The sequence below is a fragment of the Archocentrus centrarchus genome, chromosome 23 (genome assembly GCF_007364275.1).
Source record: "Archocentrus centrarchus isolate MPI-CPG fArcCen1 chromosome 23, fArcCen1, whole genome shotgun sequence".
Classification (NCBI taxonomy): Eukaryota; Metazoa; Chordata; class Actinopteri; order Cichliformes; family Cichlidae; genus Archocentrus; species Archocentrus centrarchus.
In genome coordinates this window covers 1,109,506-1,137,491 of record NC_044368.1, presented here as the reverse complement: position 1 = coordinate 1,137,491, position 27,986 = coordinate 1,109,506, and the positions used below count along the sequence as shown (strand labels likewise).

The 27,986-nt window shown below is 42.9% G+C and overlaps 2 protein-coding genes across 6 annotated transcripts in view; both read left to right on the top strand.

The window, feature by feature from the left end:
- Positions 1–27,986, top strand: part of LOC115773688 (potassium voltage-gated channel subfamily A member 1) — a 148,944-nt gene that overhangs the window by 48,599 nt on the left and 72,359 nt on the right. The gene's annotated exons all lie outside the window — the stretch shown is intronic.
- On the top strand, positions 75–15,383 carry LOC115773687 (protein NLRC3-like). 5 transcript variants are annotated; one of them, XM_030720554.1, is made up of 9 exons: positions 75–247; positions 659–812; positions 1,012–1,131; positions 1,462–1,697; positions 1,816–3,601; positions 5,945–6,130; positions 12,370–12,543; positions 13,413–13,586; positions 14,549–15,383. In XM_030720554.1, the coding sequence occupies exons 2-9, from the start codon at positions 691–693 to the stop codon at positions 14,556–14,558; spliced, it is 2,808 nt and encodes a 935-aa protein (XP_030576414.1). In that variant the 5' UTR covers positions 75–247; positions 659–690; the 3' UTR covers positions 14,559–15,383. The 5 variants fall into 5 exon arrangements, with proteins under 5 accessions (XP_030576414.1, XP_030576416.1, XP_030576415.1 ...); XM_030720555.1 differs by having other exon boundaries at positions 77–247; positions 1,819–3,601; XM_030720556.1 differs by lacking the exon at positions 1,012–1,131 and having other exon boundaries at positions 76–247.

The window sequence follows — 27,986 nt, the reverse complement described above, 5'->3', positions numbered from 1 at the left end:
CATCAGCTCACTGCAAAGAGAACTCAGCTGCCTCTGTCTTATTTAAATTCATGTGTCTGAGGCTCCACGTTTGCTTCAGTCCTGCTCTGTTTCACTCAAACACCACGATTACTGAGGAGCTTTCTGCTCCCAGCATCGGACTCAAAGAAAATCTCAGAACGAAGCTGTTCTGTTTTTAATCTCACACACCTGGAATGAAGTCCTGCAGGTTCCTGTGAATGCAGAGGGGAGGAGCTTCTCTGTTCAGGTGAGGAGGAAACAAAGTGAGTTCAGACTCTGTTTTACAGTCACAGAGCAGGAGGAGGACAACAAGGTGAGTGTTACTGTGCATTTATGTGCTGTCAGAATATTCAGAAACAGTTTGTGACAGGAAAAAGTCACATGACTGTTTCTCAGGTTGGATCAACGATTTTGGTGCTCGAGTTTGTGACGTCACACAGATGAAAGTAAATGTTTGGTTGATGGTCACTCCAACATGTTTCTTCTGCTGAGTCAGAGAAAATAAGCATCTATGATTTTATGTGGAGGCTCGACGGAGTTTGTTACAGGCCGGAGTGTGTGTGTGTGTGTGTGTGTGTGTGTGTGTGTGTGTTGTATTTCCTGTTCTGCCAGTTTCTGTATGAACATGATTGTCATGTTTCCTGATCTGCTCTCACAGTCGGTGCTGCTGGTTTATCACTCAGACTGAAGATGAGTGAGGAAGAGGAGGGCAGAGCAGAGTCTCCAGGATCCAGCTGTGTGTCTATGAAGAGTGAACATTCGAAACATTTTCCTCCAGTCTTCAGTGCTGAACCTGGACCCTCAGACACAAAGTAAGAGACTGTTTCTGATTTTGCTTCATTTAAGTGTTTAATGTCTCCGTTTTTCCCTGATGGACATCAGTAATAAATACATATTCTTAAGGTTTACTTACAGAAAAGTAAGCAGACCCTGACAGTGAAGCAGCTCAGAGCCCAACAACAGGAAAGATGCACAAGAACAATGTGTGATTTATTCTGTTTGTGTTTCCAGAGCTCAGCAGCACAGACACAGAGCAGAGTCTCCAGGATCCAGCTGTGTGTCTATGAAGAGTGATCATTCCAAACATTTTCCTCCAGTCTTCAGTGCTGAACCTGGACCCTCAGACACAAAGTAAGAGACTGTTTCTGCTGAACTGAGCTGATGGTCGGCTCACAGCAGACATAAATAATGGTGTTTCTATTGTACTGATTAATGTCTAATCTACATGTTAACACCTCCCAGATTCTCTGATTTCTGTGTTTGCTACAATCTGAACAAAATAAATTTTCTTGCTGGAGCTCAAAGAAAACCAGAAATAAAAGATGCTGAAGGAGAGAGACTACTGAGAGCTCAGACCCAGAAACACAGATGTATAGATGTTTCTGGAAACCAGTGCTGCTATTAAACTTTAATATTTCGGACTTTGTGTTTTGTCAGAATAATTTTTCTTGGTGTCCACAGAGAGAAGAAGAGGAGTCGTGTCTGTGAGGAGGAGCCGCCGTCCTGCTGTGCTGTGTGTCAGGACGTCCTGAAGGATCCGGTCTCTACCAGCTGTGGACACTGGTTCTGCAGACAGTGCATCTCCTCATACTGGGACCAGTCTGCTTCATCAGGAGACTCCTCCTGTCCTCAGTGTGGACAAAGATCCAGAACCAGAGCTGGACTGCAGACAGCCAGTCAGAGCAGCTGTGGACAAAGTAAGACTGAACATCTGTCTGCTGATGGACTCATTTCTAAAAACTGGACTTCTTGTTGTGTTGTTGACACATTTCAGAGTTTCTTTCTCCTTAGTCTCAGTGTTTTTCTGTCTTTCAGCAGATGCTGGTCTGCAGGAGGTTTTAGAGGAACATAAGATCAGTCTGAGGAGGACGTGTGAACGTGTGACTGAAGGAAGTGATCAAACAGGAAGTGGAACCCTCCTGAACAGGATCTACACTGAGCTCTACATCACAGAGGGACAGAGAGAAGAGGGTCATACCGAACATGAGGTGAGGCAGCTGGAGACAGCTTCCAAGATGGACGCCCTCTATGACAGACCAATCAGGTGCCACGACATCTTTAAAGCCTTCCCTGACCAACAGAGACCCATCAGAGTGGTTCTGACCAACGGCGTCGCTGGAGTTGGAAAAACCTTCTCAGTGCAGAAGTTCAGTCTGGACTGGGCAGAGGGCTTGGAGAACCAACATGTCAGTGTGGTGATGCTGCTTTCATTCAGGGAGCTGAACCTGATCAGAGATCAGCAGTACAGTCTTCTGGAGCTGCTCCATGTTTTCCATCCAACATTACAGAAGGTCCCAGCAGAGAAGCTCGCTGTCTGGAAGCTTCTGTTCATCTTTGACGGCCTGGATGAAAGCAGACTTTCATTGGATTTCACCAACAGGAAGCTATTGTCTGATGTCACACAGAAGTCATCAGTCAGCGAGCTGCTGACAAAACTCATCGAGGGGAAGCTGCTTCCCTCCGCTCTCGTCTGGATAACTACCCGACCTGCAGCAGCCAATCGGATCCCTCCTAGATGTGTTGACAGGGTTACGGAAGTACGAGGCTTCACTGATGCCCAGAAGGAGGAGTACTTCAGGAGGAGATTCAGTGATGAAGAGCTGTCCAGCAGAATCATCTCCCACATAAAGACATCCAGTAGCCTCCACATCATGTGCAGCATCCCAGTCTTCTGCTGGATTACTGCTACAGTTCTGGAGCACATGTTGACCACAGAGCCGAGAGAAGAGCTGCCCAAGACCCTGACTGACATGTACTCACACTTCCTGCTGGTTCAGATGAAGAGGAAGAAGAACAAGTACCATGAGGGACATGAGACGAGTCCACAGGAGCTGACGGAGGCGGACAGGGAAGTTCTTCTGAAGCTGGGGAGGCTGGCGTCTGAACATCTGGAGAAAGGAAACATCATGTTCTACCAAGAAGACCTGGAGCAGTGTGGTCTGGATGTGACAGAGGCCTCGGTGTACTCAGGAGTTTGTACAGAGATCTTCAAAAGGGAGTGTGTGATCTTCCAGAAACCAGTCTACTGCTTTGTTCATCTGAGCATTCAGGAGTTTCTGGCTGCAGTCTACATGTTCCACTGTTTCACCAGCAGGAAGATGGAGGTGCTGAAGGACTTCCTGAGAAAAGACATCTCCTCTTTGGATGACTTTCTGAGCAGTGTCATGCAGAAATCCCTCCAAAGTAAAAATGGCCACTTGGACCTGTTTGTTCGCTTCCTTCATGGCCTCTCTCTGGAGTCCAACCAGAGACTCTTAGGAGGTCTGCTGGGTCAGACAGAGAACAGTCCAGAAACCATCCAGAGAGTCATCAACAACCTGAAACAGATGACCACTAATCATGTTTCTCCTGATAGAAGCATCAACATCTTCCACTGTCTGATGGAGCTGAAGGACCTCTCAGTACATCAGGAGATCCAAGAGTTCCTGAAGTCAGAGAACAGATCAGAGAAGAAACTCTCTGAGATCCAGTGCTCAGCTCTGGCCTACATGCTGCAGATGTCAGAGGAGGTTCTGGATGAGTTGGACCTGCAGAAGTACAAAACATCAGAGGAGGGACGACGGAGACTGATTCCAGCTGTGAGAAACTGCAGAAAGATTCGGTGAGTCCAGATGTGATTAACATTATAAATCAGTGTAGATTAGTAATGTAGTGCATTTATATTTATTCTTCTTTAAATTATTTGAATTCAAAACTATTACATGGGCAACCCAACAATGAGACCCGAGAACAGAATTTTGTTCAACTGCATGCAAATGTGATGCAAATGTCAATAAAGAATCTTTGAATCCTAGTTCTTCAGATATTCTCACCAAAATGTTCTCATTGTTCTTCTGACAGTGTTCCATTTTTTTATTGCAAACATTACATCAGTTTGATTTCTTTCACAGATGTTGTTGAGCTGTTTAAAACTCTGTGAAATGTTTTTAATGAAGAATTATTCTGATGATTGAATTTTATGTTTGTAGCTTCAGCTGCAGCAGCCACTGTGGCCACACAATGATGAGATAATACTGAACACTGTCAGTGATTTAGTGTCAGAAGGACAAATGAAATCAGTGAAGTGATTCAGTGAAGTCACTTCAGCATCATCATCAGAAGGCGTGTCAGTGGGATGAAGGAGGTCTTCAAAGTATTCCTTCCACTGCCTGACTATAGCCTCAGTTGAAGTCAGCAGCAACCCACCCCCACTAAAGACCCTGTGAGTAGAGCACCGCTTTCCCTTCCTGAGTTGCCTGACAGTTTGCCAGAATCGCTTCAATGCCGCTTCAATGCCGTCCAAAAGTCTTTTTCCATGGCCTCAATGAACTCCTTGCATAGTAAAACAACAGGAACCAACCACCTTGCAGCCACAGCTCTGAGCAACAGCCTGAACAATGGAGGCGTGGAACATGGTCCATTCGAACTCAGTGTTCCCCAGGACTCACTGTCATTGCCCACTTGACTGTTGAAGTCTCCCAGCAGGACGATGGAGTCACTGGATGGAGCACCCTCAAGCACCCCACCCAGTGACTCCAAGAAGGGTGGGTTCTCTGAACTGTCATTCGGTGCATCAGCACAAACAACAGTCAGGTCCCATTCCCCAGCCCGAAGGCGCAGGGAAGCAATCCTCTCATCCGCTGGTGAAAACTCCAACGTACCGTCAGCAAGCCCAGGGGATACAAGAATACCCACCCCAGCTCACAGGAGGGCGGGCGCTTGTCTTCTCTTTGGGCTGTGCCCAGCCCGTCACCATGGGCTAATGCCCAGCCACCAGGCGCTCTCCCTCAAACTCCCTCCCCAGGCCCGTCTCCAGGGTGAGGCCCCTATCCCGGGCAGGGATGCAGCAGACAGTTCACTTGGTGATGCTTCCATAGGGGTCTTCTGAATCGCTCTTTGTCTGGCCCCTCACCCAGGACCAATTTGTCATGGGAGACCCTACCAGGGGAACAAGCCCCTGGGCAACAAAGCTCCTGGGATCACTGCCACAGGCAAACCCCTCCACCACGATAAGGTGGTGATTCACGGATCATTTTATTGAGTCTGAATTCACTTTTTCATTTTAAAGACGGAAGTTAGAAATTTAGAGTCTTATTTTTCCAGGACTCCTTAGAAAGAAACAGTAGGTGTTTTCTCTCTTATTGTTGTAGAGAAGAGTTGTAGCAGGAAATGCACAGAGGTCTGAATATATATGTAAGAGCAGAATGGTAGTTTTGTACACACAAAAGCATGAAGACCCACAGAAGTGTTCAGACAGATAAGTGATATGAAAGCTCACAGTCTTTAGCTTGTTTGAACCTATTGAATGATGTAGTCAAGCAATGGATAAAGGAGGTAAGTAGCCAAGAGATGCTTCTGATGAAGATCAACAATCTCTCAGTACTCCAGGAGATCCAAGAGTTTCTGAAGTCAGAGAACAGATCAGAGAAGAAATTCTACAAACCTCTGAGATAGCGTGGTAGGAGTGGAGTAGGAGGTAGGGGGTTAAAGAGTTACAGGCATACATAAGCCATAGAAAACATGAGCTTGTCATTTTAAGACTCAAAATGTTCCACTTATGGATGTGAAGCTGAAGCAGCAGGTAGACAGCAAAGAGTTCCATCTGGAGCTAAGTTGAACGCAGTAAAAATATCCATTAAAATAGTGGACAGTAAAAACATTTTTCTGATCATGATGGTCTCATTCATGTCCCTAATGTGTGATCTGAGTTCACATCAGACTGACAGACTGTGGACAGTATGGAAACCTGAATGAAACGTTTTTGTTCTCTCGTTCATCTGCAGATTAAAGCAAGACTGAGGAGAGTAATTATTTCATATCACGCTGTCAGATCAGCTGAAGCGCTGCTGTGAAGATGTCAAAATGTCAACGAGGAAGTTTCCAGCAGTTTTTCATCACATGCAGGAAGTAAATATTAAGTGTCCATTTTGTAATAACATGTTTTGTATTATGTGTGTCATGACAGACTTTCTGGCTGCGCACACTTTGGACTCTCAGAGGGTCACTGTGAAATCGTGGTCTCAGCACTGAAGGCCGACCCCTCCCATCTCAGAGAGCTGCACCTGAAGAAAAACTGTGACCTGCATGATTCAGAAGTGAAGCAGCTGTTTGGTGCTCTGGAGAGTCCAAGCTGCAGACTGGAAACTCTGAGGTCAGTTTACTGTTGTTAATTCTGAAGATATTTTTTTCCATCCATCCATTTTCTTCCACTTATCCTGTTCAGGGTCGCAGGGGGGCTGGAGCCTATCCCACCTGATATAGGGCGAGAGGCAGGATATACCCTGTACAGGTCGCCATTGCATTGTTCCTCTTGAATCTGGGGTTCGACCAATGGACAGACTTTCCAGCACCCTGGCATAGACCTTACTGTGGAGGCTGAGGAGTGTGAGCCCTCGAAAGTTGAAGCACACCCTCCGGTCTCCCTTCTTGAAGATGGGGGCCAGCCCCCCCCTCTGCCAATCCAGTGGCACCACCCCAGAGCTCCACACGGTGTTGCAGAGGCGTGTCAACCAAGACAGCCCTACAGCATAGAGACTTCAGGAACTCAGGGCAAATCTCGTCCACCCCAGGGGCCCTGCCACTAAGGAGCTGTTTAACCTCAGTTACCTCACTCCCAGTGATGGGCAAGTCATCCCCAGCCTCTGTATCCACTACAGAAGGCATGTCCGTGGGATTAAGGAGGTCCTTGAAGTTTTCCTTCCACCACCTGAAGATGTCCTCAGTTGAAGTCAGCATCACTCCACTTGCACTATAGACCATGTGAGTAGAGCACCACTTCCCCTCGTGAGTTGCCTGACAGTTTGCCAGAATCGCTTGGATGCCTTCCAAGTTTTTGCTTCAGCCACCGCCCGAGCTGCATTCTGCTTGGCCTGTCGGTACCCATCAGCTTCCTCCGGAGTCCCACAGCGTAACTAAGCCACCAGCTTGATGGTTCCCTTTACCTCTGGTTTCCATCATCTTGTTCAGGGATGCAGCCACAGCTCTGAGCAGCAGCCTCAACAATGGAGGTGCGGAACATGGTCCATTTGGATTCAATGTCCTCAGCCTCCCTCGGAATGCTGTTCTGCTGGAGGTGGGAGTTGAAGCTCTCATGGACTGAGGCTTCTGCCAGGCGTTCCCAGTGCACCCTCACAATACGTTTAAGTGAGCCAGGTCTGTTCAGCATCTTCCCCCGCCACCTGATCCAACTCACCAGGTGGTGATCAGTTGACAGCTCAGCTCCTCTCTTCACCCAAGTGTCCAGAACATACGGCTGCAGATCTGGTGATACTGTTACAAAATTGATCATCAACCTGCGATCTAGGGTGTCCCGGTGCCACATGTACTCATGGACATCCTTATGTTCAAACATGGTGTTTATTATGGACAAACTGTGGTTTGCACAGAAGTCCAATAACAAAACACCATTTGGGATGAGATCGGGCAGGCCATTCCTCCCAATCACGCCCCTCCAGATCTCACTGTCATTGCCCACGTCAGCGTTGAAGTCCCCCAGCGGGACGATGGAGTCACTCGATGGAGCTAGGGTTTAATATTTTTCCCGAAAATGACATGAATCAAATCCCGGGAAAAGACAATCCATTTCCCGGGAATCCCAGGAAAAAGTTTTTTTTATTTTTTATTTTAATTAGGCCTTCTGTAGCCTGTGTCGGGCTTAACCTATTTTGATATTGTATAGGTAGCTTTCCAGCTATGTCCTGTTATGCCCAGTAGGGGGCAACCTTGGCTTGATTAATGCAATAAAACCTACATCTCGGCATTCGAGTGCTCGAGCTATGCGGTGTTATATCGTTCCTCAACACTCCCTTAACAAATATAATTCGAATATTCCTGCATTGTACATGGAATTATACCAAGATATTTTACAACTGCTGGTACAAAACAATACAGTTCATCTCCACTCAGCATTGATAAAGGCTCAGCCACTGGCGCTGTCCACAATGCACACCGTTCCACCAGTGGTACGCTGTAATAGTCATTGAAAAGTTAACTACCGTACTACACTATAACATGACATAACACAGGGCCTTGAGTAATGCACTATGATTTGGTCATTGCCATTCTGGCAACAGCGAATTTATAACACCGTGTATGAGGGTTAAAGTAGGTTGGTTGTGAATCGTCTTTTGAAAAACTGGCCAATCCTTATAGCCTAAAAAATATACATTTTACTCAACTCCATTTTAAAAGCGAAATATGTTAAAGCAATCTATTTCATGATACTTTCTTCACACATTAGGCCCGTATCCTAATTCATGATGTTAGTAAGTGGCTGCAAACGAGGAAAAGAAACACTCGAAGTTAAACAGATATTTCTTTATTGTTCAGGGCAGGCATATTTTATAGGCTATATAATGCAATATGACAATATATAATAATATAAAATTATATAATACAAAATACCTTAGTCTAAACCAGTGGTTCTCAAATCCAGGCCTCGTGGCCCAGTGTCCTGCAGGTTTTAGATGTGTCCCTGATCCAACACACCTGAATCAAATGGCTGAATTACCTCCTCAGTATGCAGTCAAGTTCTCCAGAGTCCTGCTAATGACTTCTATATTTGACTCAGGTCTGTTGATGCAGAGACACATCTAAAACCTGCAGGACACCGGGCCACGAGGCCTGGATTTGAGAATCACTGGTCTAAACACATTGCCTACGATTTCAACAAATTAAAGAGGAAAAAGTACAACTGCGTAATACCTCTATTAAAACACTTGAGATGAAGGCTGAAGCCTTAAACTGAAATGAAGAGTAATGCTTTTCGCATTAAACGAACCCTTCTCTCAATATTTCCTTAAATTTAACATTCTGAAGCTCTCTTTTCTTTCTTTTCTTTCTTTTCTTTCGGGCGACTTTTTTCCCGGTTTCCTGTCTTAACGTTTCCCAGGAAACGGGAAATGGTTTTGATTGCATTTCCCGGGAATCCCGGCTCCTGGGATTAAACCCTAGATGGAGCCCTCTCCAGCACCCCGCCCAGTGACTTCAAGAAGGGTGGGTACTCTGAACTGTCATTCGGTGCATAAGGACAAACAACATTCATGTTCTCTGGCCTGAAGGCACAGGGAAACAACCCTCTCATCCACCTGTGAAAACGCCAACATGCAGGCAGCAAGCCGGGGGGATACGGGGATACCCACCCCAGCGCCTCTCACCGGGGGCACCTCCAGACTGGAACAGAGTCCAGCCCCTGTCCAGGACACTGGTCCCAGAGCCCAGGCCATGTGTTGAGGTGAGCCTGACCATATCTAGCCAGTATCTCTCAACCTCACACACTAGCTCATGCTCCTTCCTCACCAGAGAGGTGACATTCCCTGTCCCATAAGCCAGTCTCGATAGCCCGGGATTGGTCTGCCCCATGTCATCTCTGTTGCCAGGCCAGGCACCACAGGCTAATGAACAGCCACCAGACGCTCTCCCTTGAGCTCCCTCCCCAGGCCTGGCTCCAAGGTGGGGCCCCGGTAACCCTAACCTGGGCAGGGTAAACAGTTCCCTTGTTGCCATTTTCATAGGGGTCTTCTGAATCGCGCTTTGTCTGGCCCCTCACCCAGGACCAATTTGCCATGGGAGACACTACCAGGGGGACAAACCCCCGGACAACATAGCTCCTGGGATCACTGGGACACATAAACCCCTCCATCATGATAAGGTGGTGATTCATGGAGGAGATTTTTAACAACAACAAAAATATGACTTTTAGGGAAGAACTCAGACAAATTAAACTGATTTTTGTGTAGCTCAGAGGATCAGTGGTGACAGCAGTGACCTAGGCCCCCTCCCATGAAGCCTAACCCTCACACTGAGAGTTCTAAGAGTCATCCATATTGGAGCATCATTATACCCAGGCTGCTATGAAGGAGTGGAATGAGGGATGGGTAGGAGGGGAAAAAGAAGGGAAGAAAAGAGGTAAAGTAGAAAAAAAGGAACCATCATTACATGACAAATACTGCTATAATTCAAACTCTTACAGCTGCAGTAAAATTGAGATGAAAATACAGTGATCCCTCACTTATCATGGGGGTTATGTTCCAGAGACCCCCACGATAGGTGAAAGTAGAGGCGTTATATTTATTATATATTTATTTTATCATTTATATGTATTTTAAGGCTTTTTAAACTCTTCCCACACTCCTAAAGACCTTTCCCACTCTCTTAATACAACCTGAATGATGAAGATGATGAATTATGTAGCTGTGCAGCACTGATGGCTATGAAGGTGGTGTAATATCTTCACCCTAGGCCAGGGATCCTCAAGGGCCAGTGTCCTGCAGGTTTTAGATGTGTCTCTGCTTCAACGCACCTGAGTCAAATATAGAAGTCATTAGCAGGACTCTGGAGATAATTCAGCCATTTGATTCAGGTGTGTTGGATCAGGGACGCATCTAAAACCTGCAGGGCACCGGCCCTCGAGGCCTGCAGCTGAGGATCCCTGCCCTAGGCCATTAATTCTATTTCCACTAAAGGCGTAGGCGTGACTTATCTCTTCATCCGAGTGATGAACATAGTTATGGGGTGTTACAGAATTACCCATATACCGCAAAATCCCGCAATATAGTGAAAACTCCGCTAAACAGAGAAGCTGCAATAAGTCAACTATGATATAGCGAGGGACCACTGTATACACAGTAAAGTTAATATTTATTTAAAGAACATCAAACATAATTAATACAAATATACATTTAAACATATTTGGATCTTACTGACAGTTGATTCACAAAAAAAATGGACAATAAGTCACATCAATATCAATATTGTCATGTATTTACTGAATACACACCATATTAACAAAAGTATCCACTCATCTGCTTTTACTCACATGAACCTGAGTAACATCCATTATTAATCCAGAGGCTTTAATATGATGTGGATCCACCCTTTGCAGTTATTACAGCTTCAACTCTTCTGGGAAGGCTTTCCACAGGTTTAGGAGTGTTTATGGGAATTTCTGACCATTCTTCCAAAAGCACATCTGTGAAGTCAGACACTGATGTTGGAGAGAAGGCCTGGCTCACAGTCTCTGCTCTAATCCATCCTAAAGGTGTTCTATCAAGCTGAGATCAGGACTCTGTGCAGGCCAGTCAAGTTCTTCCACACCAAACTGGATCATCCATGTCTTTGTGGAGCTGCTTTGTCATAAAAACATGGGAATAAAAAACTGATGTTCCTGGTTTATAAAAATTGAGTCTTAAAATAATTAGATTAGACACAGCTATGAAGAAAACCACAAAGAAACTATGGGAGCTGTGCAGCAAGCTGCCGCTCTCAGTGCCTGTTCCTATAAAGTCATCAAAGATTGTGAAAACAAGTGTCTGCAGATGAATTCGCTCCTCTGACGCTCTGACAGCAACTTTATGAATGAGGAAATGAATCGCAGTGCCAGCCAGGTGTTTCAGGCGCAGCAGCAGGGGAGGAGGCAGAGTTGATCAAAACCTGCCAGACAGCAGGCTAGGTTGACAGTCTGTTACCATGATAACTGACTCAGATAAATAAAGTTTGCTTTTATTTAAATCTCTCCTCCAAGTCCACATTTTAGGTCCATACTCTCCCCTACAAACAACACTGTGTCTTGTGTTGGGTTTTACCTCTGTTGTCTCGTTTTCTTCATTAGTTTCAGCTGTCCTCCATCTTGTTATCTCTCCCCTCATTATCTTGTGAGTACTGTATATGTTGTCATTTCATCCCTTGTGGCTGTGTCTGCCTGAAGATTCCTATTATTTGAATTTCATGCTCCTGCCCTGCTATTGTTTTAGATTTTTGGATATTTGTGACTGTTCAGCACTGAAGCTGCATTTTGAGTTCATTTCCTTTCTTTGGGTCCACAATCTGCCTTCCACACAGCCGGTCAGTTTTTTACCTGTCCAGGGACTTCAGAGGGACCTAGATATGCTACAAACGAACTTTTCTCTATAGGTAATCAATTCATTCTATACAACAATGAAAGAATAGGCAATAACACACATAAATAAACAATTAATGCTCTTCATCAGTTAAATCAGACTTTCCCTTTTTCACATCTTTTCTGACTGGCTGAAAGGTGCTGACAGAGATGATCAGCTGTTTAATTAGATGGAAACATCTTTAATATTCTTGAATTCAATTCAATTTCAATTCATCAGATTGCAGATTGATCTGGACGGTCATGTAAATGAAACTACAAATAGTTTGTAGTTCAGCAGTTGGACTGAGCTCTGCACCATGTTATTGATCTGTGCTGATCGGGTGTTTGTATGTTGTGTGACATCATGATGATCCACAATGATAATAGAATAAAGTCAGTAATAATTTTAGGGAAAAGCTCTTTGATTAGGAGTATTGCTGAGCTGTACATTTAAAACCTGATCACATTTGACTGAATTATTAATGATTTTACTTGTTTTAATCTTTACGCAGACTGATGCACTGTGGTTTGTCAGAGATCAGATGTGGTGCTCTGGTCTCTGCAATGAAGTCCAACCCCTCCCATCTGAAACATCTGGACCTGAGTGGCAACAACCTGCAGGATTTAGGAGTGAATCATTTGTGTGGTTTTCTGGCGAGTCCACACTGCAAACTGGAGATTCTGAGGTCAGATAACTTCCATGTATTTATCCAACCATTTTCTTCCACTTATTCTTTTCAGGTTCACAGGGGGTGGAACCTATCCCAGCTGTCATAGGGTGTGAGTCAGGGTACACCTTACTGTCTGTATAATATAATTAATATGCAGTGCTGATATCTACACTGATCTGGACTGGGTAATCTGTTAGGAATGAAAGGAGGCCACATCATTTGATGGAAATAAATCCAAGGACACCCCAAAAAAATCCAGAAAATCAAAGTGAAAAAAAAATGATGCAGCAGGTTGGAACATTATATTGAAATTTCAATACAGCAACTGAAAATGGGACTCAGTAGCTTGTATGGCCCCTACATGGTTGCAGGTAAACCATAGTAGGTAAGGCATGGTAGGTGCTGGGTTACCAAGTGTGCTAGGAAGTCAAACTCTGGAAAAGCCAGGAGCTGGGGCTTGGAAGAGATGAGGTCCTCCAAGATGATCAAATGCAGCAGTTTTGTAAATGTCTTTGGCATTGACCACACATTGACAGTATCTATTTAACTCAGCCACTTCTTCCCCCTACTCCTCAAAAACAGGTCTGGAGTCCATGGGCTAAATGTTGTGGTCACTTGTTTCTGTCATGTAATGCTGGCAGGAAATGGACCCAGAATGCTGGACTCAGGAGACAGAATGTGAAATGAAAAAGGCAGCTTTAATGCTGAAGTCTTACTAGAAAAAAATACAACAATACAAAAACTGGGCAGGGCTGAAGCCAGAATTACAAAACTAGGAGTCAAGGGTCCCAAAGTCACTGCTCACTTTAGAGAAAACCTCAGTGAGTAGATCATGATGTTGAGTTTATCAATGATTTTATCTACATGTTTTTTACTTTATTCAGCCTGAATAACTGCAGTTTGACAAAGATCAGCTGTGATGCTCTGGTCTCTGCTCTGAAGTCCAACCCCTCCCATCTGAAACATCTGGACCTGAGTGACAATAACCTGCAGGATTCAGATGTGAAGCAGCTGTCTGATCTTGTGGAGAGTCCACACTACAGCCTGGAGGATCTGAGGTCAGTAGAGGGTTGGAGTTGGTTCATGCTGCTTTCAGCTGTATTGTACTAAACACAGTTGCTATGAAAGCAAAGATCCAGGTTTCCTGTAAAGCTGCAGCCTTCTCAGTGGCTGCTTTCCTCTGTGAAGCTGTGAGAGGAGAATGGAGACAGACAACAGTCAACTATGTGGATCAGAGAGAGGCTTGTTGTCATCTTGTGTTTGAGTTGTTGTGAAGAGGACTGCTGTTGTTGTGTTTGTATCTAAAGGATGTATTACACCTTAAAGCCCTGCAAGATGTATAGAGACAGTGAATTCATTCATCAAACTGTGAAGCATGAAATGTGAGCTCACACAGTTTGTTCTCTCCTTACAGGAATGTCTTAAAGACATTAAGGCTTGGATGACCTCTAATTTCCTTCTTCTAAATACAGATCAACGTTTTTGTACTCGGTCCACAAACCTCAGAAACATGGTGTCTAACCAGATGCTAACTGTGGATATCATTACCTTGGCCTCCAGTAACACTGTGAGATTCAGGAGACAGACACCCTCTCTATTTTTAAGATTAGGCTTAAAACTTTCCTTTATGTCTCCCTGTCCTCCTGTCAGTATTTTCATCCAGATGTGTTCAGTGACAGCCTCCATGTTTATTAGACAGTGGAACAGCAGGAACCTCTAAAGTGCTTTTGCAGTAATGAAGTATTCAGGACTCCCAGCAGTTTATTTCCACAGTGAACTTGAGTGAAATCTGCAGAGGAAACAGACTTGTTGCTAAAAGTCTCTGCGAGCTTCAAGCTCAGCGTGTTCACTCAAACACTTGAACATGAGAGCTGACAGGAAGCTAGCTACATCACACAGCTGCTCTGAACAGGACTGAAGTCCCTGCTGCTCTTTATCCTGGATGTGCTGCATCACCTCCTGACAGCTGATGAAGAGTCTCTTTAACAGTCACCTCTGTTGTTCCTCCTTCTCTCTGCAGGTGGCAGTGATGGTCAACAGGACGGAGTGTGCTGAGCGCTACGGTTGACGTTGATCCTGAGATCATACGAAAAGGGAATCTTGAAGATTCAAATGGGCTTCATCAAGTGTTTATCTGTATGATTAATTACACAATAAATTGTTGGAGCAAGAACCCCAAAGGCAGGAAAACACAGCGGTAAGGCAACCATTCCACTGATGGGCTTCATTTGGATTATGGACTCTGGAACTGGAGGAACTTTCTTCACCTCTGTGGCACGACTAAAACTTCTGAATGATGGATCTCAAACGGCTACGCTCAGCATCATCTTATTTACAAAGAATTGTTCATTTTTCTTGGATAAATCAGAAATATTTTGCCAATAATTTGATTTCTGGAAAGAAATATGGCATCATAATTTCAGTAAAAATAAAAGCACAAACTTGATATAGACTAAGTGGGTGAAAGTTTCCACAAAATAGGATTTAGAGAGTCTGAAATGTGCACACAGGATTCACAGTGTGTTCACATATCTGTTGTCTGGCACTGGACTCCACTCAGGGTTATAGAACATTGATCACACATTCTGGACTGATACATCTCTTTATCCCCCAAAGTTTACATTGAACACTTATCAGATTTACAGTTATAAACCTCGACTGTACAAAATCTCTTTACGGTTTTAACACAAAGAAAGGAACCTTCTTAAAGTGGAAACCAAAGAACAATTTAAATATCTCACAGTAGAAGAAGCTTCTATTAGATCATCCATCATCCTGGATATCCATATACTCCTGCAAGGACTGTTGCTTATAATTCTGAATGATTATTCTGTTAACATAAGGTGTTAATAATGAGTCAATAAAGTGTTTTATAATGATACTGTGTTTGAAATCTAATTCTAAAAAGGTTGGGATGCTGTTTAATGTTCAGTTCAATTCAAAGGTGCTTTATATTGTAAGGTAAAGACTAGGGGTGGCACGATAACATTTTTTATCTCTCTCTCTCTCTCTCTCTCTCTCTCTCATATATATATATATATATATATATATATATATGAGAGAGAGAGAGAGAGAAAGAGAGAGATGATAGATAGATAGATAGATAGATAGATAGATAGATAGATAGATAGATAGATAGATAGATAGATAGATAGATAGATAGATACTCCAGCTGTCAACACTAACCTCACAAGAACTGTCAGCCAGGCTACTGCAGGGGGCAGTTCTCACGAGGCTACTGACAGAATTCAATTTGGAATGGCACAGGAATAATTTTTTATTATTATATTAAAATACGGGAAATTTACAGGAAAATAATAATACGGGAGGACGGCGGGATGGAGGGGTAAAATACAGGAGTTTCCCAGCCAAAACTTGAGACTTCACAGGTATGAAGGACACATCACTTTAGTGTTAATGTTGAAAAACTAGGGGCTGCGTGAGCGTAATCTTGTAATGCTTTATATTCACGAGCATTCTCCTAAATACGTTTCTACTGCAAGTCTATATTTAGTCACTAATCAGCAGAGGTGGCAAAAGTACTGACATTCTGTACTTAAGTAGAAGTACAAGTACTTATGTTAAAAAATACTTTAGTAAAAGTCGAAGTACTGGTTCAACTTCTCTACTTAAGTAAAAGTAAAAAAGTACAGGCTCTGAAATGTACTCAAAGTAAGAAAGTAAAAGTAGTTCTTTGGAGGATGTTTCTACCTGCTATTTTTGTGTAAAACTAACCGAACCTTATTATACATTATTGTAATAATATAAAATAATATTACATGAGAATACAAACGTTATTCCAATCTAAATTTTAATCCTAATGAATGCACTCAGCTTGAATCTGTTCTGTAGGACACAAACTGTGAAAGGGAATTTAAACACAGCTCTGTTCTCTGTGTCCTCCATATTAGAGGGTGACTGTGCCTCCACCTAAACACCAACATGAGGATACTCAGGGGTTACAGTGGGATTCAGAAGGTGGAGGAACCCTAAGATCAGCTGTAGTGGCTCTGCATGGGGAGAAGAACCACAGCTTTCTATTGTAGCTGCAGTAAATGATGTTGGTGTGCAGGCTGTGATCAGCTGACCTGCTGCTTTGAGGTTTACTGCTCTGTGTGGATGAAGTGAACTCACAAAGATGTAACCCAGTATTTCACAGCTCTCTGAGCTGATCTCCATCCCCTACACTGACAGCATACAGGCTGTAGAAATGTTGGATTCAGTGAATGAATCTCAGCATCAGCAGCTTTGATTCAGACTCATCTCTGCTGCACTGATGTAACCTGTAACTCTGACCATGAACACAAACACTGTGCTCCAGTCCAACACAGAGCTTTACTGTAAATACAGTACAACAAGCTAACCTAAAACTGCAGTATTTTCATACAATCTTTGAATAACACAAAGTCAGCATACTTCAGTTTATTTTCCCGTCCTTACCTTTAATTCTAACCTCTCTCCTTCCTCTCCTGTCCTCTTTCTCCATCTCTGAGTGAACTTCTCTCTCTTTGCTCTCCCTGAAATACAGCAGCTCTTCTTTTAGCTAGCTGTGTAACAAACTGCACACACTTTGTGTGTTTGCTGATATTTGTTGAGCATTTAGAAACGCTGCATTACCTGCCACACGTTACTCCCTTCGTGCTCGCTCCTCTTCAGTAGCGCTAGCTAAGCTGTTTATGTGCCGCAGCGCAACTTACGGACTCGGTCCGGCCCGCTGTAACCCCTGATTATAGTGCTATAAATGAGACATTAATTATATGGGTTTGTGTATTTAATCCCTTTGTACGAGATAAGCCCCGATGATGGAGGATACACCAGTACGATTGTCTCTTATGTGTTATTATTCCTCCATTTAGGCTCAGATCGTTTGATGTTTGACGGCGCACTGACCGGAAATGCAAACTTCTCTCTGACGTGTTAAAAAGTAACCAGTCTGTTTGAAAATGTAAGAAGTAGAAAGTACAGATACTTGTGTAAAAATGTAGGGAGTAAAAGTAAAAAGTACTCAGAAAAATAAATACTTAAGTAAAGTACAGATACCTGAAAAATCTACTTAAGTACAGTAACGAAGTATTTGTACTTCGTTACTTCCCACCTCTGCTAATCAGGGATTAAAGTATAAAAATATTTTGACGGGGAAGGGGTCCTTCTGCTACAGAATAACTGCTAGTGATAATGGCAGCGCTCGCAAGCAAACTGCGGTTATAGCGATCCCTTCAGGGAGCTGACGTAGAGAAAAAAATAATCCAGTAATTTAGGTCAAGATCAGACTGATACCGTACATCCATACCGAAATAAACACAGGATGAGATGTTAATTAATCCCTTGTGCTAACAGGTGTTACACTTACATGAGAACAATATGGGTGGCATAAGGTTGATAGGTGAGGGTTATCAAGTGGGCATCCTCATCTTCAGTGTTTCGTTGATTAGCCCACTGCATCTCCGAAGGGCTCAACAGTGGCATCTGGCGTCCCAGGTCCACCCCCCTGTCCTATCATCCGGTTCCTGATATTATCTTGCTGGGGCCCAGCAGGTTCGTTCCTTTTTATCCAAAGCCATTGGCTACTTCTTTCAGCTGCTGCTGAAAGTGCTTTGATGGTCCGCTGCAGCACTTTTCCCTGGATCCCTAGGTTTTTTTTAGCAGTTTGATAATAGACTTAGCAACAAATCCTCTACATCCTACTTTCACAGGGTAAATTTGGTTTTCCATCCTCCCGATTTACTTCCATCACCAGCTCAGTATAGCGCAGCTTCTTTCTTTCGTTATGCCTCCTCCACTGATTCTTTCCCACGGTATGGTGAGTTCTATGATGTAGACAACTTTAGTGTTGGAGACCAGAGTACCACATCTGGCCTAAGATTGTGGCTGCAATCTCTCTAGTGGAAAGATGAGTTGCTTGCCAATGTCTACCAACATCTTCCAGTCACTGGCCATGCTTAGGTGTCCAATTTGTGGCTTGTTGGGGTGATGTTGGGAGCATTTTTGTCCTTCCTTCACAAAGGCTAGGGTATTATGGTATATTGTATGGTATTGCTTGACGTTGGGGGGTAATGAGTTGGCCACTGCCCGCTTGCTTCCAGGACTGCTGCCAAGCATTTTAGTACCTGATTGTGCCTCCAAGTGTAGCAGCCCTGTGTGAGGCTGGTCTTACAAGCAGTCATGATGTGTTTGAGAGTAGCTGAAGTTGGGGCAAAGAGCACAGGTTGGATCCTCCCTGTACCACTGATGTAGATTCTTAGGTGTTGGAAGCAAATCATATGTTGCTCTAATGATAAAGCTGATCCTGCTTGCTTCCATATCCCATAGCTCCCTCCAGCTGAGTCTTCTTCTCTCTACAACCCTCCCATTGCGTCCATTGCCCCTGTTTTAGCAAGGGACACTGCTTTCGCCATCCTTACGGTCTCCTCTTGTTGGCGTACCTCGTCAAGCACCATTATCCTCTTCTCTACTGTTGTAGCTTCAGCCAAGATGGGTTGCCTGCCTCTAACGCAATACCACCTCTTTCTTGCTGAACTTTCCCCATGACATCTTTGTGTCTCAGAGCAGATTGTGGCTTGCTGCCTGCTTCTGCTGGAGCCCATTTCCACCCAGTTGTCACAGCTAATGCAGCGCTGCTGATGATTTTGTCTCTGGAGTAAAGAAAGACCCTACAATGATTACAGAGACCCCCTATGAGCAGTTTTTTTTGTGTTATGGGTTCTTGGTTTGCTTTGTGTTTAATGTTATGTCTTGGATAGGTTCTTAAGTATATTTTTTTGTGTTCTCAGTTGCTTAGGGAGAACCTCAGTGTTCCTCCCTCCCATTTCAAGTCTTCTCTGTTGTTATTATGGTGTCTGTGTCTTTCCCACTTAGTTGCCATTTGTATATATTCTGGATATGTGTCTTGCTATTCCTAGTATTTTGATACTATGAGGTCTTTGAGATAGATGGGGCCTGATTATTCAAGACCTTGTATGTGAGGAGAAGGATTTTAAAATTCTATTCTAGATTTAACAGGGAGCCAATGAAGAGAAGCCAATATGGGAGAAATCTGCTCTCTCTTTCTAGTCCCTGTCAGTACTCTAGCTGCAGCATTTTGGATCAGCTGAAGGCTTTTCAGGGAGCTTTAGGACAGCCTGATAATAATGAATTACAATAGTCCAGCCTAGAAGTAATAAATGCATGAATGAGCTTTTCAGCATCACTCTGAGAAAGGATGTTTCTAATTTTAGAAATATTGCACAAATGCAAAAAAGGCGGTCCTACATATTTGTTTAATATGTGCATTGAAAGGACATATTCTGGTCAAAATGCCTCCAAGATTTCTCACAGCATTACTGGAGGCCAAAGTAATCAGAATCAGAATCAGAATACTTTATTGATCCCAGAGGGAAATTCTGAAATTTCTAATGAAGCCCATTTGGCGGCCCTCTGCCTTGGCCAGGGCCTGCTGTTGCTTGTTTGCCTGTGTCTTGAAGGTTCCTGGTGAGCAGAGTTAAGCAGTGCAAATGTGAGCACCTGGCCAGTCTACCTGGAGCATTTAAAAGCTGGCTGTCTCAACTCTGGAGAGGTTTTTTTTTTTTCTTTCTCCCCCTTACCTCCCTTTAACCAGCACCATGTTTTCTGTTCATTTGGGCTTATATGGGGTTTACCTGTTGTTTGTAGCAAAATAAACTGGTACTCTTGAATTTAACTGGTGTCTCTCCCATCATTTGTCATGGCCCTTGAGCTGGACTATGACAGAGGAAATTAGAGGTCATCCAGGCTTTTATGTCTTTAAGACAGGGATCCTCAAATCCAGGCCTCAAGGTCTAGTGTCCTACAGGTTTTAGATGTGTCCCTGATCTAACACACCTGAGTCAAATATAGAAGTCATTTGCCGGACTCTGGAGAACTTGACTGCATACTGAGGAGGTAATTCAATCATTTGAATCAGGTGTATATATTGAAGTTAACTTAAAGATCAATCAGAGAGAGTCTAAACAAATACCAGCAGTGTGGAAACAGCCAAACATGGAGATATGTCTTTGAGATGATTATGTATAATTTTTTTCCTTAATGGCTAGAATTTTATTTATGATGAAATTCATGAAGTCACTTCTAGTTAAAGTTAAAGGAATACTTGTCTCAATAGAGCTCTTACTCTTTGTCATTGTCCTAGGTCTGCAACATTTTCATGTTTAATGGACTGTGAGTTAGTTTGCCATTGTGTTCATTGAGTTCAGGAAGCACAGGACTGACCCAGCTCCCCTCTACATCAACGGCGAGCGTGTGGAGAGGGTCCACACCTTCAGGTTTCTTGGTGTCCTCATCTCTGCTGATCTCTCTTGGTCAGATAACATCACAGCTGTTATCAAGAAGGCTCAGCAGGCGACTTCACTTCCTGAGGGTCCTCAGGAAGAACAACTTGGACTCAAACCTGCTGCTCTGACCTTCTACCGCCTCATCCATTGAGAGCCTGCTGACCTACTGTATCACAGTATGGTACGGCAGCTGCACTGAGGCAGACAGGGTCAGGCTTCAGAGGGTAGTAAGACAGCACAAGATTCGTTGGCTGCCCTCTCCCCTCCCTGATGGGCATCTACACCCTCCCGCTGCATCAGCAGAGCCAGGAACATCATCAAGGACAGCTCACACCCTGGTTTGACCTCTGACCTGCTGCCCTCTGGCAGGAGCCTACAGGTGCATCAAAGCCAGAACAAACAGACTCAAGAAACAGTTTCTTCACCAGAGCAATCACCCACCCTGAACTCACACACTCACCCCACTGTAACTGTGCAACACCCACATCTCTGTGCAATATTAGATTATTCATACTGAACAATATCTATCACTCCTATATTGGTAATATCCAGTATTCATTCACTAGTGCAATATTCATCATCTTCATTATTATATTTTATACACTTGTTTTGTTTTGTTTTTACAACGTATATATTTTATAAATTTTATTTTCTGTATATTTTTATATTATATTTTTATTTTTATTTTAGAGAGTTTGACTTTCTATTGCATGGCTCTGAACAGGAGTGGCCCTCCAATCTCATTGTAACATCCTGTATAATGACAATAAAGGCATTTTATTCTATTCTATTATTTTATTGGTTGTGTTCTCATTCTGTACCTTTAGTTAAGTTCCTGGTAGCCTTCAGTTCATATTTAGTCATCTGCCTGACTTCGTTCGTGTCTTTGTCGCTTGTGGTTTCTGTTTTGTTTACTTCCTCATCTTTTTTTGTGATTACATTCAGCTTGTGTACCCACCTGTTACCTGTTCCCTGATTATCCCTAATCACCCTCCTGCCTATTTATTGTCTCAGTCTTCCCACTGGTCTCTTGTCAGAGTCTCTTGTTTGTCATGGCTGCTGTCTCGTCCGGGTTCACTGTGCGCCTAGTGTTCAATAACAGTCTCCCCTGTTTAGGTATTTCTTGTTCGTTATTCTGCTTGTTTTATTAAGTTATCGTCATAATAAAGGTTTGCTTTTTGTTACCCTCATCTGCCTCTGCGTCCTGCATTTGGATCCTTACCTTTCACACGCCACACACCGTCAGCTTTTACTGATTGCGACAGTAGATTCTGCCAGTCATGGACCAGTGGAGTCAGACCAGCATGAGGGGCAGCAAACTTCTCTACGCTTCCTGAGAGAGAAGATGAAATGAAGCTGTGGCCTGCCCCGGATTATGAATGATTTTTTTTTTTTTGGCACACTTGCTTAGCCCTGGAAGGTCCCAGTTAGAGTAAGGGACCTTGTCAGCCCTGCTCACTGCTCTCTCCACCCAGGTACCCTCAGCTGTGTACCCAAGCATCGCTGTGGCAGCCACCACACTCAACAGCTGCATTTCCTCCACCTGAGCTGCCAGAGATTAAATATGCAAATTATACCCACTCACCTGCCACACCTGGAAAAGACTCCTCCTTGTTGTTGTTACAACCAGCTCCACGCAGGAGGAAGTATGGTTCTCAGTGGCATAATCAGGAGCTCGGGACCTGTCAACACACAGAGGTCTGCACAGCCCCAGCTTAGCAATGCTGCATGCCCTGTGCAGCCTCACCCCTCACCTGGCTTTTCCATCCAAAGTATGCCGGCACCAGGCCATTGAAGAACTTTCCGTCCATGAGTAAGACTGTATTTCTGAGCCTGCTAAAAATGAGAAAAACATTTTTTGTGTAAGTCTGTGCTCTGTGAATCTGGTTTTATTGAATTTGTAGGCAATAACTCTCCAAACAGAATTTTCAGCCAACCACTGAGAATATCTCTCCTCAAAAAATGCTTTGGTATTAAAACTGAAAACTGTTGATGAAGAGTTTCCAGCGTCACATCAATCTTCAGCATCTCTGCAACCACCACTTCAGTCTTCAGTGTCCGCATCAGCTGCAGCTCTTCTTCTTCAGTCACCAGAGTCATCAGCAGCCCCCAAAGCAGCCCCAGCCATGGAGGAAATGGATGTGTGCCCTGCACCGCAGCCCAGCCAGCACAACAAGAGCTCCCAGTATTGCTGAGACCCAGCCAAAGACTGTTTCAGCTGCATCTGCTGATGCCAGATCTCTGCAGCCTACTCAAGCCACAACTTGGAACTTGTTGCAGGTCCCACTCTGCCTGAGTGTCTAGACTGCCCACAGGTAATGTGTCCTGCTCCGACCGAGTGTCTAGAGTCCAGATCAGGCCTGGCTCCTACCTGGATCTGTTCATAACAGCTTCTTTTTTCCTGATACAATCTGAATTGGAATGAATTGCAATTCCTTATTTAAAATAGCTCATCCTACCAAAGTTATCCTGAAATATTTGAAATCTGTGTGAGTAGCATGTAGACAGCTCTAATAAAAACTGAGATGTTTCTTCTACAAACATGTTTGCTTTACTGACAAAACTTTATTAAACACTTGGAAAGTTTCCCTATATTTTTAGTTGAATGTGAAAACTATTGACTCTGACTATTCACAGTAATGCAGTGAAATGTCTTTGCTGTGGCTGTAAGAGAACCAACAGTGAAGGCTGATCTTGATCAGTTTATAAATGCTTACACTGAGGAACATTAAAGCTAAATCTAAAAGCTGAGGCTGTTACAGCCCATCAGTAAATTAATTGTTTGGATAATTGTTGAAATAGAAAATAAACTGCTGCGAGTGGCACACACACACACAAAAACAGAAAAATAAGATACAAAAGGAAAACAAAGATTTGACCTCATGAATATATATCATGTTATATTTGTTTATTTTAAGCAAACAGGGTGCTGATATCACAGAGAGGCACTGATCTGTGTCTCACACACCTGGAATGAAGTCATTCAGGTTCCTGTGAATGATGAGGGGAGGAGCTTTGTTGTTCAGGTAAGGAGACAACAAAGTGAATTCAGACTCTGTTTTACAGTCACAGAGCAGGAGGAGGACAACAAGGTGAGTGTTATTGTGCATTTATGTGGCTGCCAGAATATTCAGAAACAGTTTGTGACAGGAAAAAGTCACATGACTGTTTCTCAGGTTGGATCAACGACTGAAAGTTGTTTGGTGCATTTGGTGCTCGAGTTGTGACGTCACACAGATGAAAGTAAATGCTTGGCTGATGGTCACTCCAACATGTTTCTTCTGCTGAGTCAGAGAAAATGGAGGGAGCTATGATTTATGAGGGTGGAGGCTCATCTGGGTTTATTACAGCCTGGACTGTGTGGTGTGTGTGTGTGTGTGTGTGTGTGTGTGTGTGTGTGTGTGTGTGTGTGTTGTATTTCCTGTTCTATAGTTTTTGCATAAACATGATGTCATGTTTCCTGATCTGCTCTCACAGTCGGTGCTGCTGGTTTCTCGCTCAGACTGTCTGAAGATGAGTGAGGAGAGGAGGGCAGAGCAGAGTCCTCAGGGTCAAGCTGTCCGTCTATGAAAAGGGACCATTCCAAAGATTATCCTCCAGTCTTCAGTGATGAAATTGGACCCTCAAATACAAAGTAAGAGACTATTTATGCTGTAAACTGAGCCAAAGAGGATTTGGTTGTTGCAGTTTGTTGACATTATTTCAAAAAGCTTTGTGGGATTGAGTAAATGAATTGTGCTGAACTTGCTTCAGAGCAGTTTATCTTCAACTTTAAAGATCAACGAATATGAAATTACTGCCTACAAATCACCAAAATCCTCCATCACTGCTCTTGGAAGCTCTCTCAGACTTCAGTGCACAGACAGTAGGAGTGTATGATGGTGTCTGAAGTCTTTGAGTTTCCTGATGAGTCTTAATAATACAACCCCAATTCTGAAAACTTGGAGCACTGTGTAAAATACAAAAAAAACAAGAGACCTGTCGGCCTGTAGAGCTCCATTGTCAAATATTTTACATGCACAATATCTTTACCTTCCTAAATAACACCCTCATTTTTTATGTACAACTTGGCCCAACAAAAAATTCACAAGAAAGAATATCAATTTACTGTTAACATTAATGTACAGCTTTTAAACAATAGAAAATTTGCAAAAAATAGAAAAGTTCTCATCTATATCAGATTACTCCATCAACTGGAGTAAATCAACAGTTTTACCTCTGAATTGTAACTTTCAGAACACCATCACTACCTCACTACAGTCGGGGTAACATTAGATATTTAAGTATAAATTTTTCCACCAAGCTGTCTGACCTGGTACGGTTAAATCCTATTCCTCTACTAAAAGTAATAGAGGATGACCTCACATGTTGGAACTCTACCTATATCTCTCATGGGGAGAGTTGCCACAGTAAAAAATGATGATTCTGCCTAAAATCAATTATCTGTTCTCACTGATCCCTAAACCAGGCAACCGAAGGTTTATTATGTCACTAGACTCAAACATTTCAAACTTTTTATGGAAAAATAAAACATGAAGAATAAGTTTGAAGACTTTTGTTGCACACTTGGACAAAATACACTTCCAGACGTGTATGAGTTTATAACAGTTCCACTTTACTGGTCAGAAACACAAGCACTTCAGTTCAGTGAGAAGCTGCACTCTACAGGCCATTCACGCACTAAACGACACCAGACCCCTGCAACTTACTTGAGGGACCCTGAGCTGGCCCACCCAGTGCCTGTTTGAGTTTCACTCTCTGGATCATAATTACCCTACTAAAATATTACAGTTGGATTGTCAGTGAGCATAATATATGTCAGTGTGAGGCAGGGTTATTATAGTTAACGAAAACGAACGAAATAACGAAAACTGAAATTGAAAAAACATTGTCGTTAACTGAAATAAATAAAAACTAAAATTAAAAGGAAGAAACGACAACTAACTAAAACTGAATTGTGAGTTTACAAAACTAACTAAAACTAACTGAAATTATAGATGTTGTTTTTTCAAAAGTCTTGTGGATTGATATGAAATCATTTTTTTCCTCTCTCCGAGTTTAAGCTCGGAACGCCGTCGGTGCGCATGTGCGTGCGTGCGCACACCGCGCTGCTCCTCAGAGAGTCCCATGTGGTGTGTTTTTTTTTTTTTTTACTATGATAGCACAGATAGCAGCGAGTGTCTTGTTGTGGATGATTGAAGAAAGTGAAAAAACAGGGACAAATATGTTTGCACCCTAAAAACTGAGCACAAAGAGCAAGGACCAAAAAACCCCCCAGCACACAACCACAAGGTAATTAACACACGCAATCCAGCTATACATGCATAAATGCGGACATGAGGTCGGACACTTCCGTAGGCTACAGAGGCCGCAAAGACCCTGCAAGTCTAATCAGCGAGCATCTAACCAAGCTAGCTCCAAAACAGAAGCAGCATCAGGTGGAGAGAACATCAGGATGCAGCTGGATTTGAGCTTTGACTCCTTCAAGGAGTTTGTTTTTGTCAAACACCACATGTAGCTGTTGTTAATCTGCTGCACTGAGGCTGAACTTTATTGGGAGTTTATTGTAGAATTTATCGAGTTTTGGAGTTCATATTGTTAGCAGTTTCTCCCTGTTGATGTTCATGTGTGTCCTTAATATTACACACATTTAGCATGTAGTTCTGCTGTCTGTGAACAGTTGGTTGCTGAATATATTTCTTTAAAGGGTATCTTTAAAGCGTACCTGATTAAGTATGAAATACTAAAACTAATACTGAAACTAACTAAACTAAGCATAAAACCAAAAATAAAAACTAATAAAAACGAGCAAAACCACTCTGAAAACTAATTAAAACTAACTGAATTAGAGGAAAAAAAAGTAAAAACTAACTAAAACTAAACTATATTGTAAAATCCAAAACTATTATAACCCTGGTGTGAGGATAAATGAATGGCGGTAACAATAAGCAATAACAATAACCTAAAAGGAAAATGAAAGGGGGGGAATGCCCAGTATCCCTTTAAGTCTATTCATGCATCCAACCATACTGTGGGTCCGACACATGCAGTGGTGGTCTTGAACTTCCAAACTTTTATCACTATTTCTTAGCCAATAGATTACAGTATGTTTCAAGGTGGGTCAAATCAAGCCCTTTAGACAGCCATATATGTCAGAAAACGACAGTACTGAATTTTTCAGCATGGCAGGAGACAGAAGAAAGAATTTAGAACATGTTATTCATGATGGGACCTTTATCTCATTTAAAGAACTTATTTCAAAATATAGAATTGGTAACAGCAAATTTCTTGAATATCAGCAATTGAGGTCCATCATCAACTTAAATAATCAAAAATTAGAAATCCCTGTTTTGGTAACAGAATTTCTAAATCTTTATACCCCTAAATTGTTATCAAAAGAAATAAGTTATTATTAAAAAAATTAATGATTCAATCTCACTCCCATTTGCAAAATGGGAGTGAGATTTTTCCATCAACCCAGATGAAAACTTCTGGACACAGATATGTTTCAACACTTTCAAAATTACTTAAAGTCCAAATTTACAACTCATACAATACAAAACTCTCCATAGAATACACTATACAGGACACAGGATGATCCAAATGGGCCTCAGAGACACAAATATATGCACCCACTGTTCAGGCACTCATGCTGAGAACTATATCCATGCTATGTGGTCTTCTACAAAAAACACCCGTTCAAAGGTTCTGGCAGAGAACTTGTGAAGACTTATCCACATGTTTTTAATTACGGTATCCCAGCATCACCAAAACTGTGTGTTTTATTTGATGTAAGTGAATTAAACATGGAAGCAAATATATCGCACATACAGACAGAGCAGTACTTTCCACAGGGGCTGGTTGGTCCTGGACTCAGGACCACTGTGTGTGTGGGTGTAAGTGGGTGTGTGATATTTTTTGTCTTTTGTGTGCGTGTGGGGTATTTGTGTTTGTGTCATGTTTGTCTGTGGTGTGGGAGGAGGGTGCTGACCTTGAGCACAGATAGGACCCTGAACAGGATAAGCAGAAGTGAATGGATGGATTATATTCATATTTGTGGGATTTAAGCAAACAGAGGCGTTCATATCTCAGAGATCTGTCTCTCACACACCTGGAATGATGCCATGTGACTTCCTGTGAATGGAGAGGGGAGGGGCTGCACTGTTGAGGTGA

Coding starts and splice junctions, on each gene's coding strand:
- LOC115773687 (XM_030720554.1), top strand. CDS start 691: ATGAGTGAGGAAGAGGAGGGCAGAGCAGAGTCTCCAGGATCCAGCTGT. Junction 813..1,011: donor CCTGGACCCTCAGACACAAA/GTAAGAGACTGT, acceptor TTGTGTTTCCAG/AGCTCAGCAGCACAGACACA. Junction 3,602..5,944: donor AGAAACTGCAGAAAGATTCG/GTGAGTCCAGAT, acceptor GTGTCATGACAG/ACTTTCTGGCTGCGCACACT.